The sequence below is a fragment of the Lolium rigidum genome, chromosome 6 (genome assembly GCF_022539505.1).
Source record: "Lolium rigidum isolate FL_2022 chromosome 6, APGP_CSIRO_Lrig_0.1, whole genome shotgun sequence".
Classification (NCBI taxonomy): domain Eukaryota; kingdom Viridiplantae; phylum Streptophyta; class Magnoliopsida; order Poales; family Poaceae; genus Lolium; species Lolium rigidum.
The window spans coordinates 23,184,428-23,197,136 of NC_061513.1; the positions used below are offsets into that span (position 1 = coordinate 23,184,428).

The 12,709-nt window shown below is 50.1% G+C and overlaps 2 protein-coding genes across 2 annotated transcripts; both read right to left on the bottom strand.

Moving 5' to 3' along the window:
* Positions 1-1,137: 1,137 nt before the first annotated feature.
* LOC124666436 (probably inactive leucine-rich repeat receptor-like protein kinase At3g28040) lies at positions 1,138-4,557 on the bottom strand. Its single transcript, XM_047203774.1, has 2 exons — positions 2,800-4,557; positions 1,138-2,719 (listed from the first exon to the last, which is right to left on the bottom strand). Exons 1-2 carry the CDS (start codon positions 4,332-4,334, stop codon positions 1,138-1,140), a joined length of 3,117 nt encoding a protein of 1,038 aa, XP_047059730.1. The 5' UTR covers positions 4,335-4,557.
* A 1,105-nt stretch (positions 4,558-5,662) lies between these two features.
* LOC124662296 (probable NAD kinase 1) lies at positions 5,663-12,207 on the bottom strand. Its single transcript, XM_047200148.1, has 11 exons — positions 11,941-12,207; positions 11,587-11,712; positions 10,605-10,779; positions 10,365-10,484; positions 9,403-9,695; positions 9,167-9,261; positions 8,770-8,876; positions 8,169-8,242; positions 7,417-7,495; positions 6,901-7,208; positions 5,663-6,163 (listed from the first exon to the last, which is right to left on the bottom strand). Exons 1-11 carry the CDS (start codon positions 12,205-12,207, stop codon positions 5,858-5,860), a joined length of 1,950 nt encoding a protein of 649 aa, XP_047056104.1. The 3' UTR covers positions 5,663-5,857.
* Between the last annotated feature and the right edge of the window lie 502 nt (positions 12,208-12,709).

The window sequence follows — 12,709 nt, forward strand, 5'->3', positions numbered from 1 at the left end:
GCTTTCATCATGTTCTCCCTGCAAAATATTAATTCTCTCTTGGGCAGCTGTGCCCCTCTTCTTAAATTCCACAACATAGATATTTTCACGGTAGTTTGTTATAAAATAATAAATGACACCAATGAGCGCTTTTTTAGAATTAGAAGATATATGGCAAGTTTCTTGTTCACAAAGGAAGGTGTATAATTCAGATGCTGCCATATAAGTAACACATTGCTCAACTTGTTCCATAAATGAGCATAATCTCAACTATGATAAGATGTAATAACATATTCTTTATGGGGTTTACATTGGAAATTAAAGTGTTTAAGCCAATACCTTTCTTCAAGAAGCTTTTGTGGAGCCCATTTTCTTACAACCTCCGGCCCGGTCTTCCTTGTGGCCTTCAAATTCAAACCGGTTGGCACTCCTTGTTCTGGTGGCATTATCACGCAGCAGGCTTGAGCCACCAACATATGTCTATTTGTATTTTGAAATAAGAAGATGCCCATTTGCGGATGAGCACAAGCCAGTCCAAGCTAAGCTAGCAATTTCCCCAATTTCCAGCGATCTGTAACAAAGATTCTGTGCAGGTCAGGGCCCAACATGTCCAACAACAAACGGTTCATGTACCCATTCATAAATCTGTTGACACTTTTTCTTGTGTAATAACGGTGGACGTTTAGTTCACGCACACACTCGCTGTGCACTCACATGTGTCACGCATGTCAAGTCATGGACCGCGACAGCACTACAAGAAACAAACAAACACCCTGATGATAACGGTGCGCTGTGGTGGGCGCACAGTGCACCTGCAAAGTCACAAGAGATCACTATTATTGCTTTCCTTTCAACTAGAACTGTAGAAAAATAATTCATCAGTCACATTTTGACACCCAAAAGCGAAACAAAAAGCTAGAAAAAGAAGAAGTAGGAAACCACACAATGTACTGTACGTACGTACGTGACTGCCGGGATCGAGCTTAAACTATTGAGCTCACACGTGACATGGACAAGAAGAAGCTGGAGCGCATCAATGCTCGTACCTCACGTACTACTCGCGGATCTATGGTACCTCGAGCTGCCAATCAATGGATTCTCTGGCTGGCACTGGCAGGTCGTATGCGCGCGATGCGAGCTCGTCCGCCGGTTCACGTGTCAGAAACGTTCCCTTGTGCAGCCCGGCGTCAGCAACGGCGCCTTGATGACCTGCAGGATCTGGACCACCTCCGCCATGGACGGCCGGTTCGACGGCACCTGCGACGTGCACACCATCCCCAGCTTCAGCACCGGCAGCGCCTCCTCCTCCGGGAACTCGCCGCCCATCGCCGGGTCCACGCACTCCACCGCGCCGTCCCCGCCACCCTGCTCCAGCACCGCTCTCACCTGGTCGATCAGCACGGCCACGTCGTCCTCGCCGTACTCCACCGCCCGCCGCCCCGTCACCAGCTCCAGCACCAGCACACCGAACCCGTACACGTCGCACTTCTCGTTCACCCGCAGGCTGCTGCAAGCCAGCTCCGGCGCCGCGTACCCAACACCGCCGCCATGCATGAACCGGCTGCTCCCACCGCCACCTTCCGTCTGCTTCGGCTTCCGGAGCAGCCGCGCCAGCCCGAAGTCGGCGATCAGCGGGTTGCACCGCGAGTCCAGCAGGATGTTGCTCGGCTTCACGTTGTAGTGGATCACCGGCGGCCGGAACGACTGGTGCAGGTACGCCAGCCCGCTCGCCGTGCCCGCCACCACCCTGAACCGCTCCTCCCACGTCAGCGGTCGCATCGACTCCCCGCCGCCGCCGCCGTGGAGCCGCGCCTCCAGGCTGCCGTGCGGCGCGTAGTCGGTGACGAGCAGCTGCAGCTGCGGCGTCCAGTAGTACCCCTTGAGCGGCACCAGGTTCGGGTGCCGCGCCTTGCCCAGCACGCGCGCCTCGCGGTCGAACACGTCGCGGGACTCCACCACGCTCGCCGTCGACAGCTTCTTCACCGCCACCACCCTGCCCTCGCCCACCGACGCGCGGTACGTCGTGCCGAACACGCCGCTGCGGCCGATCTCCGTCGCCTTGCTCAGCAGCGCGTCCGCGCCGCCCACGAAGTCCTCCGTGCGCAGGCTGCTCCCTGGCCCGAAGGTCACCATCTTCCCGGTGGCCAGTTTCCTCGACTTGGTCGAGCTGCTGCTGCCGGACACGATGCTCTCCAGCTCCACCAGCTCCTTCTCCTGGAACTCGTCGGCGCCGACACCACCCAACCTCCTCCGCCGCGACGACACGTTGAGCAGGGTGATCACCAAGACCCCGAGGGCGATGGACAGCGCCGCGCAGATGGCCACCATCGCGGACACGCTCAGGAACCGCCGTTTCCTCGGCACGTCCTCGCCACCGCGGCCACCACCACCGTTCTCCGCGACGTCGCCGTTGTTGCTGTTGCCGTGCGTGTACTCGTTGGGGTCGAGCACGAGCGGCTTGGGCACGTTCATCCGGCACGGCTCGGTGACCAGAGGGCTGCACACACCGAGGTTGCCCTCCAGCGCGCTCGCGTCCAGGCTCTGAAACACGCCCGACGCCGGCAGCCTTCCAACGAGCCGGTTGTGCGAGATGTTCACCGCCAGGAGGCTCTGCAGCCCGCCCAGCTGCTGCGGTATCTCGCCGGTCAGATGGTTGTACTCCAGCCGCAGAATCTCCAGCTTCTTCAGCTCCGCCATGCTCGCTGGTATCGGCCCCGTCAGATCGTTGTGGCCCAAGCTCCTGCCCCAGGACAGAAAAACCATTTGTCAAAATGAGTGTAGAAAATTTACAAAGTGTGTTCGAATTTTGGGCCCACTCACAGTAGGTAGAGAGAGGAGCACTTCGCGATGGTGTCGGGGATGGTGCCAGCGAGGGAGTTGCCGTCGAGCTGGAGCACGGCGAGGCTGCCGGACTCGCACAGATCGCTTGGCAGCGGACCGTACAGTCCGCTGCTGCGGAGGTCGAGCACCGTCAAGTTGCGGAGCAGCCCGAGCTCCGGCGGAAGCTGCGTGTGGAGCGCGTTGCGTGAGACGTTGAGGTACCGGAGGCTGAAGAAGAGCGCCATCTCAGCCGGGATGCTGCCGGTGAGCTGGTTGCCGGAGAGGTCGAGCCATTGCAGCGTCTCCGCCAGCCTGGTCGACCCGGACGGCATCACGCCGGAGAGCGCGTTGGACGACATGTCGACCGTCTCGAGCCCGACGTCGAACAACGCGTCGGGGATGCTGCCGCTGAGCCTGTTGCCCCTCAGGTGCAGCTCGGCGAGCCTGGTGCAGCCGGACATTGCCGCCGGGATGGAGCCGGCGAGCTGGTTCCTCGACAGGCTGAGGTAGCTGAGGTCCTTGAGCTCGCCGAGCGAGTCAGGGAGTGCGCCGGTGAGCACGTTGTCGGAGAGGTCGAGCCGCTGCAGCGCAGCCAGGTCGCCGAGCCATGAGGGTACCTCGCCCGAGAGCCTGTTGCTGGACGCCGAGAGGCGCACCAGCGAGGTGAGGCGAGCGATGGATGCGGGCAGCTCGCCGTCGAACGCATTGTTGCTGACGTCGAGGACACTGAGGTGCGGGCACATGCCGATGTCCTCGGGGAAGTTGCCGGAGAAGCGGTTGCCGCTGAGGTCGAGTGTCTTGAGGTTGTGGAGGGCGCTGATGCCGGCCGCAATGGAGCCAGAGAGGCGGTTGCTGGACAGGTCGAGCGTGCGGAGGCGCGAGAGCGGCCAGACCGCAGTGGCGAAGTCCGGCGTGCCGGAGAGCTGGTTGCTGGACATGTTGAGGTGGAGCAAGAGAGGGCTGTTGGGCAGCGCATTTGGTATGTCGCCCGAGAGCTGGTTGCCGGAGAGCACGAGGAAGCGGAGCGTGGGCGGGAAGGATGTTGGGAGGTTGCCGGAGAATGTGTTGGATGAAAGGTCGAGGTAGCGGAGGGAGCGGAGGAGTGGGAGGTCGTCGGGGAGGTTGCCAGAGAGCGCGTTGCGGGAGAGATCGAGGGAGCGGAGCGATGGGAGGAGGGAGAGGCCCGGGCGGAGTGCGCCGGAGAGCTTGTTGTTGGCAAGGGAGAGTGACTGGAGCGCCGGGAGGCGGTCGAGGCCGCGGGGCAGGCCGGAGGTGGAGGAGAGGGCAAGACCGTCGAGTGCGAGGCGGAGGACGCGGGAGGTGGCCGGATCGCACTCGACGTGCGACCAGCCGCAGGGCGTGGCGTCGGACTCGGCCCAGGTGGAGAGCGCGCCGGAGGGATCGGTGAGCGCCGACCGGAACACCACCAGCCCCAGCACCTCCTCGTTCACCGGCATCGGCATTTCGGCCGCCGCCGAGTGCATGTCAACCAAGAACAGTAGCAGCAGCAGGAGCACACTGGTATGAGCCGCCATTTTCTGCCGCCGCGTACAGAATGTCTCTGCTCCGCTCCGTGATGGGTTGGAGGTGGACTGATATGGATAATGGAGGTGGCGATAGATCTTAACTTAGATCGGTAGTGGGGGTATCGAGCTGGGAGGTTTTGGTTTGAGCATGGTGGACGGATTGGCGCCCGTGAGCGCGAGGGTGGGGGGTAGGTTGGACGCATGGAAAGCAACAAAAGACTTCACGTTCTCGCTGCCGCCCGGGTTGAAGCCGGGAACACGACGACATCGCCGCGCGGCAATTGAGGCACTGTTAGGGCATGCCCAATGCATAGCCCTAGGGGTGTTGCTTCACACCTTTATCTGCGTTTGAGCTGGTCAAAGTGAGGTTCGGATGAGGAGTAGCCTCTTCATCGTGAGAGCAACCTCTTCAGCCATAAAGTGAAAAATGTGAGAGAGATAGAAAAACCAAATCAGCTTTTGAGAGAAAGACATATTAATGGGACCATAACATGGCCTGCATATGTCAAAAGTTTTATCCAAGCCTAGTTGGACAGCTGCCTCCATTGCTCATGCCCTTACTGTCTCTCTGCTGCAAAGTGCAAACTTATCTACCGGTGCTAGCGGTGGATGGAATAATTACCAAATCATGGGCAGGCAGCTTTTACATTCACTTTGTATATAAACTACTGTAGCTCAGGCTTAGAATGGCACGCGCTCACGCAGAGTAATTCAGACAAGCGTCTGATGAATATACTAGTACCAGGTTTTGACATGATTGGCAAGCTAAAGCTAGTCCTCATCTTACTTATGTCTTTCTGATGTTAGGTTGTTATTGAATTGTAATTAACATGATACTATACTCACTGTCTTTGGCATATGCTATTGCTAGTCACTCCTATCAGTTTTATTCCGCTGATATATAAGAATCATGATACTGCTGGTCCTAGACTGACTCGGATGGTTTGAATTTTGAAACACTGAGATTCATGTGGATGCAACCAAGAGGCAGACATATCCAGTAAGACCTACAGAGTCTGAGATTTACATACCTTCATGCCTTCAACTGCCTGATCGCACAAATACAGACTGTAACCAAGTAGCAATGAGTGCTATTTCTTCACTGAGGTATATGACTTCATTCAAATCATGGGGGTGCACTGCAACTATACATGCCGTGTGCTCTACAATTTCGAGTTCTTGGCAGTTTGCTGCCACCCATGTCTGCTCTCCCACACTATGCCCAGATCAGCAGATCGCTTGCCACTTGTGCTGTTATACATCGCATCAAGTCCAAGAAACCTGTGCTCACCCATGGCCACTATACATGGATTATGCACTATTGCACTGCACTACTAGCTCCAATTTCTAAGCGCAAACTTCTATACGTATAGAATCAACAGTAAAGGAGGCCTGTATCCAGGACAGACTCTCATTGGTACACTTATCATCTCGGTGTAGTTAGCTGGGCTTGGAGGAAACCATTTCTTCAGACAACAAATCCATGGCGCCTTGCTTTGCCAAGCTCAAACGCATCATCACCCATGTAGCAATCACGCGGAGCCATCGAGCGGCCCTTGCGTCTTCCTGAGGTTCCAGTGGAGGCCCTCGTGGATGCTGCGGAGGAAATCGGTGGTCGAGTCGACGAGGCAGGCCGTCGGAACGGGCCAAGGGGAGATGCTGCAGATGAGGGCGTCGCCGGGGGCCAGCTGCTTCCGGTCCTTCCCATCGAAAGATGCCCAGGCGTGCCCCCGGCTGTTGTATGGCACTTGTATGCGGAGAGTCACATACTCGGGCAGTATCAACGGCCGGAACGATAAGGAGTGGGGACAGATCGGCGTGAAAAGGATCCCGGGGACCTGCATGCATCATGTAGAATCAGGCGTTAGAGACCAAGATAGCATTGGAGGCATCGTGCTGGAACGGAGAAAACAGCAAGGCTTGTTGGGGGGGACAGCCGCTCTGGATCTGAGGGCAGTGTGCAGCGAGTCTGTGATAGGTAGAAAACAAGATAGTAACTGCACCTGTTGCTTGTCACAAAGCCCTCAAAGACCGAGCGGTTAACAGTGCAAAGACACAGAGCCCAGGAAAATAAGACTGTACCTGCACTTGTTGCTTGTCTACAAGCCCTCGGAAGCCACTTTGGAGAGAGGTTAACAGTGCAGAGTACGCGTGACAACAAAGTTGCAGGCCTCTTTACTGTGCTGACTAACATCAATTTGAAAAGGGAAAAATCTCTTTAACTACTCCGGATTAAAAGTTTGGTTGGATAGTTATTAGGCTACACCTGAGAATTTGCTTCTTCGATGCTGACGAATTTCTGTCAGCACATTGAATGCAGGAGGGAGCTTGTCTATCTGACAAGGATTTATGCTATAGACATTACATGTGGAATTACAGGTATCAGCTTAAGTTTCTTAAGGTATTCATCAATATAACCAACAGAATACTCTGGTCTCTACCACAACCTATCTGAATTTTTAATAGTATAACATGATTATTTTAGTCCCATGTAAGAGAGATAATCTCAAGACTAACTGCAAAAATTCAAACACAAGGTTGAAAATCAGGGTGTGAAATACAAAGTAGGGCATACCTGTGGATGAACCATGGATCCTCCGGCTGCTAGTGAATATGCTGTGCTTCCTGATGTCGTTGATATGATGAGCCCATCCCCTTGTACACATGTAACAAATGAACTGTCACAGTAGCACTCCAGGTAGGTAAGGTAAGATGATATTCCGCGGTCAATTGTAACTTCGTTCAATACTAGGATTGGCTCCTCGGTCTCGAGTTCATCCTTCGCTGCATCGCGGATTACATGACACTGCAGACGGTTTCTCAATGTTATGCTAAAAGGTCCCTTCAGAACATTGTCCAAGCAATCACGGTATTGCTCGCTTGCTGAAAAAAAGGTTAAGGACAACTTATATGTGAACCTCCCAACAGGATAGTAGAAAGCTTTACGTGTGATTTGTCTGCTAGCAGTATAAGATTTTGAACCAATTAAAATCTAGCATTACCGAAATGTAGGTTAGAATAGCCAAAAACATCAACAACCATTAAATATCAGCAGCATATCTAGCACACTATCATTGATGATAAAGGATACGGAAAGGTGTCATGAAACCCAGTGACCCCATGGCGAAGGCAACAACCGGAGGTACAGGTCCTTTGAACAATGATGCAGCCTGTTATGAGAGGTTAAATCAATAACTAATTTCAGTAGAAGTCCAGCATAAATTGAACCAAACTAAGTCTTACGTGAAATAACAAATCAAAACCAGAATATGGCAAGCAATTGGTTCCTCTTGAACAAACAATGACATTACTTGAAATAGCACGCAAAATATATTTCCCTCAAACAAAAGATCATGCAAACATGAAACTAAACATCTAATTTATGAACCTGCAAAGCAATACCTATCAAGTAAGTTGGTTCTCACAGCAAATTGTATTAGAACTTCCCATTTTGAAGCAGTAACTCCCATAACTAGTACTGGAGAGTTCTATAGACGTTCTACTACAGCAGTTTGCAAATGTTTCCATATAAACCACACATATTGACCAAATATGCATGTTGATATTCAAGAAACTACTAAGTCCACACGATCCCCTTAAGGCTTTGCATATTGAAGAAATGATGACAGGAGGCTAAAGCTCTGCAATGCCTGACCAGGGAGGCAATAACAGATTCAGAGAACTATTAATAGCTGGTGTAGTAATATCAAATAAGTAGTTTAGCCATTCTAGACAAATGTATAACTAAAGGTGGCCACAACATAAAAATGTACAAAAGTTTGGTCCATACAAAAATCTACAAGGAAGCTTTACAAAATGGATCAAATAACTGGACTTGCTTACCCATAAGACAGTTCCATCACCTCCAAGAGTTACAACGAGATCCACCTTTGTGTGCAACATCTTTGTCTCCTCATCTATCATAAATTTCTAATTAGTTGGAGAGAATGGGGGTTGCTTGACTGAATAAATTACTTAATACAAAGATCTGTCAGACTAATATAACTCAAGAGATGAACATACCAACGTACAAAAAAATGCTGGCCAATAAAGTCACGAATGGGAAGGTGGGTTAGTCCTAAATCTACAACTAAAATTAAGGTATTAGTGACTACAACTTACAGCTATTCTGCAGCACATGTGGTTTCACATTACTCAAACAAAACATTATTTATATTTTGATATTAAAGAACACTGATTTAATACTGTGTTCAGTTTCAGCCAATAATGATTTGCATGGATGTCTAGTTAAGGAACATTATTTGGATTGACTCAATTATCAGGACCACTCTTCCTTCATAAGAATCTCAGAAACAGAAAAAATTCTAGTCCATAGATGAAATAGTAAAAATCTTAATTATAACTAATGTTCTGGAATTTAAAAAATCTGGAGCAGCATGAATGAACTACATTAAATAAATACTCCGTAGAATAATTCTCTTACCATTATCCCATGTTTGCACCAAGTTGCGGTCGGTATCTTGTGTTAGGAGTTCTTTGCTAACCCATGGCTCCACCAAGACATTAATATTTTTGTTCTCTTTAAGCCATCTACAATAAAATTATTGGCACTTTTCTTAGTGGTGCAAGTGTCAAATATATTTTACAAGCATGATGGCATGTATCCTATGTAAGCGCTTGCATCAGTCATAACAGGATAATTTGGATAAGTAAACTGTATAACTGAAGACAAACTCTTCTTGTACTGGTAATTACATGATAACAGAACCTCGAAGTTCAGAAATATGGAAATATTCTTCTTGAATATGTTCACAGACAAGGTTCACATAAACAAGGAAGTAAGACTATCGACCATTACTCCAAGACAGAAGAGAACGCACCTGACCATTTCAGCACAAAGAACACGAACTGAGTTGGAGTTAGGTTTGGTTATGAAAAGAACTGTTTGTGGCTGGGATTCCCACTTCAGTAAGATCTGAAACCAAGGTATCCGTTGTTAAGGAAAGAGAGACATGGATAAAAATGACAGTATTTTGGTCAAGTGATTCCAGGTACTCTAATTTAATGGGTACAACCTATTATTTCAAAATGAAACAAACAGAAGGAGAATCTCAACCTGTTTATTACTGCGCTCTGCTGTTGTAATGTCTCCTTTTTCAAAGGAAACAAAGTCATGCTTGTGCTGGCCGTTTTTGTTGCCATTGCATCCCCATGAAAGTTTAAATGATGCTTTTCTTCCCACCATCTTGTGACTAGATCTTCGGCTAGATCCAGGAACTTCGTCCCGGAGAACCTCGTGTGAACATATCTCATGGTTGCCACAACATGCTGTTTGATCAGATCCAGGTGTCTCAAGTGTTATTTGTCTGGCCAGTTTCTCTAGGTTATCATCGGTGCAACTGCCACAATCTGCACAAGGTAGCAGTCCAGTTAGATTTTTCTCAGGGGCTGTGCTCCAATACATTGGAACACATCAGAACGTATTCAAGTGTAACTGTGTAAGATATGGATTATCCATTTGAGGATCCATCCAATGATATGGATATTCCCCTTGGACAAATAACAAGTGTGACAAAGGGAAGCCTGCTGTAATGATCCAAGACTCAAAAACTTCATAAAACCTTCCTTGTGTAGTCATGTGAACAGATGCAGAACTATGCTTAGGATTTCCCCCTTGACACGCCTTAAATGATCAAACCATGGTTGCTATACATTGTACAATAATTTTATTAATTTAAACTTCTATGTGAGACAAATCCACAATCACTATCGCACAGGGACACAAAAGCCACCTTGTTTTGTGACACGGTGTTACAGCTTCCTCGTGCTGTTGAATCTTAGTAAGTGTGGCCATCAATCTACGTGTAGACATCTAGATTATGGTATTTCCGTAAGCAAAACTTCCTTCCATAAACACATGATAAATATCAATGGTAAAATTTTGGATCACAGAGAATTCAGAAAGTATTTATTTCATGACCTGAAGTAGTACGACACTTCAATCGCTAACTCTCAGCACAACGGATGATATTGTCTGTTAAAGCTAAAAGGCATCAACTGGAAATGCATAAAACGAACCTTTCATTTTACTTTGTTGCTTTTGTGCCGTCTCTAACTCATATTTACGTTTCCATTCTGCCGCCTCCGCCTGAGCAGCAGCTTTCCCTTCAGCAACTTGTCGCAATGCCTTTGCAACAGCTTCAAATTGACAGAGTCATACCGGTCGTTATTTGGAGTGCAGGTAGAAAGCAGAACATATAACTGTTACTGTATATGACAGGATTCAGGCCGGGTCATCAAAAGTTTGTGTGTCCTTACTTCTCATAGCCTCTGAAAACTCCACAAGGTGCGCATCAGTTGACTTGATAGGCGTTTGAGCAAGGAATTCATAAGTTGCTCTCTCTGATTCGACTGAACTAACAGTGGAGCTAACTGTAGAGATGGTGCCATTTTCACTTTGATGCGAGGCTATGACATCTCTTTGATCCGAAACCTGCAATGCAAAGAAGGGCTGTGAGTAAGACAACAGGAAATCTGATGAGGCAGCAAAGTCAAACTTTCTCCCATATTTCCTTTTCCTTGGACAATGGTACTTCAATCCTTTTCAGTCCACAGAAGAAGTCAAGTGATAAGTGCATATGGAGATATAAACTCGTAAATGGTAAGCTCCATCAGCCACTGGATTCAATTTTTACATGGGGCGGGTGCTTAACCTTAAAGCTAAACTGAAGAATAATCAAGACTGAGAATAACGAAAACTGAAACAAAATAACAAGATCCTAGACCAAGTAAACAACCAAGTCAATTGTTACTGGTTGGAAATCTCCGTTTAGTCGTAGGGAAACATATGCTAAGTAGCTCAGTACTTCCCAAAGCCATCACATGTTAAATTTGGAAATGCATGTGAGGTGAAATGCTTGGTTATAATTTATGAACCCATGATGACCCGTGATGATCCAGGTCAGGTCAGAAGTGGTGAATCGAGAGGAGAATTGGGGAAAAAGGGGGCGAATGTCCACTGGCACATATTCTATTGAGAGAGAGTAAACTAATGTCCACTGGAATTCAAACCTCCTCCTCCTAACTGCAAGATAGTACTAGTACTAACGAAAGTTAGGTGGCTGCAACACAAACAAAAAACGTGCGAAGCCTTGCCCTGCACTCTGGTCGGTTAGGGATGCTGGCCATGACTAGTAGGCACGCAACGCAACGGGGGTAGGAGCAGGACGAACATGCCTAGGAGATGACTGAGAAAGTGACGCGCACGCATGTATGTCTCTCTAGCAACGGCGAAACGTACCTTGTCGAGGAGCGATCTGGAGGTCGGGGCGGCCGGGATGGGTATCGGGCCCGGGTTGAGGCTCCGGAGCCTGGACTCCGGCTGCGCGGACTGGGTGAGTGCCTCCGTGGACGGGGACAGCTGCTCCTGAAACAGAGGAACCAGGCATTCGTCAGGACGAGCAACCACAGCGTGTCCGAATTCAGAGTTTCGCTGCGCGGAATGCCCGGATTCGGAGCGGGAGCGAGACATGCAGCCGGCTCCCCTGAGCAAATTGCGGCCGGGGGCAGGGCGGAATTCGGGCGCCCGGCGGCCGAAACCCGCCGCCCCCGAACTAGCGCGGCCGGATTGGAGGAGCGCGGGCGCGTGGCGTACCTGTAGGTCCGGGCCGTGGGCGGGGTCGGCGAGCGGCATGGCGGCGCGATCCGGGTGTGGCGTGGCTTCCTCTGCTCCGCCCCTCTGCTCGTGCTGGTGCTGGTGCTGGTGCTCGCGGATTCCCGTTTGGCTTTGGCTTGGCGACTGGGTTTTGGTTGCTGGGCTGGGGCAGTGTACGTGCGTGCGTGGTCGGGAAGGGAAGGGTGGGTGGTGGAGTGGAGGTGGAGGTGGTTGCTGCCTCTGAAAGAGGACGATGGCGAGCACCATCTCCCTCCGATTCCGGGCTATTTATCGGTGTCAGGCCGGGGGTTGACGCCGACGGATACTGACTCGTCGGGTCGGGGGGTTGGTGGGGCCTCCTAGCAGTCAGGTCGACGCGTGCGCTGGTCTTGGGTTTGGAGGGAGGCACATTTCTCTCTGTTTTTCTTCGGTTGGGGGTGGAATCGACCATCACTCCAAATTCTCAACTTATGTAGTAATTGACTGACTAGTAAAGCTTTTTCTTTTTTGGAATAATTGACTAGTACTTGCTCATCCAAACCAAACCAACAGATATTGATAAATATGCAACCTCCAAATAAGGTATGCTATTCGAGCGACTCATTCGTGCAATTATGCTAAAAGATGCCCCATCGAAACGATCGGGCAAACTTTTAACTCGTCCCTCTTATCTCGATGAAGAGGGCGGGTGAAACTCGACGAGGTCAATGGTTTCTGGCATATGCATCACAGTTCATAGGCAAGAAGGGAGGACGGTGTATGACGACCA

Coding starts and splice junctions, on each gene's coding strand:
- LOC124662296 (XM_047200148.1), bottom strand. CDS start 12,207: ATGGTGCTCGCCATCGTCCTCTTTCAGAGGCAGCAACCACCTCCACCT. Junction 9,262..9,402: donor CAGAGCGCAGTAATAAACAG/GTTGAGATTCTC, acceptor CCTTGGTTTCAG/ATCTTACTGAAGTGGGAATC. Junction 8,877..9,166: donor CTTTGTGCTGAAATGGTCAG/GTGCGTTCTCTT, acceptor ATTTTATTGTAG/ATGGCTTAAAGAGAACAAAA.
- LOC124666436 (XM_047203774.1), bottom strand. CDS start 4,334: ATGGCGGCTCATACCAGTGTGCTCCTGCTGCTGCTACTGTTCTTGGTT. Junction 2,720..2,799: donor TGCTCCTCTCTCTACCTACT/GTGAGTGGGCCC, acceptor GTCCTGGGGCAG/GAGCTTGGGCCACAACGATC.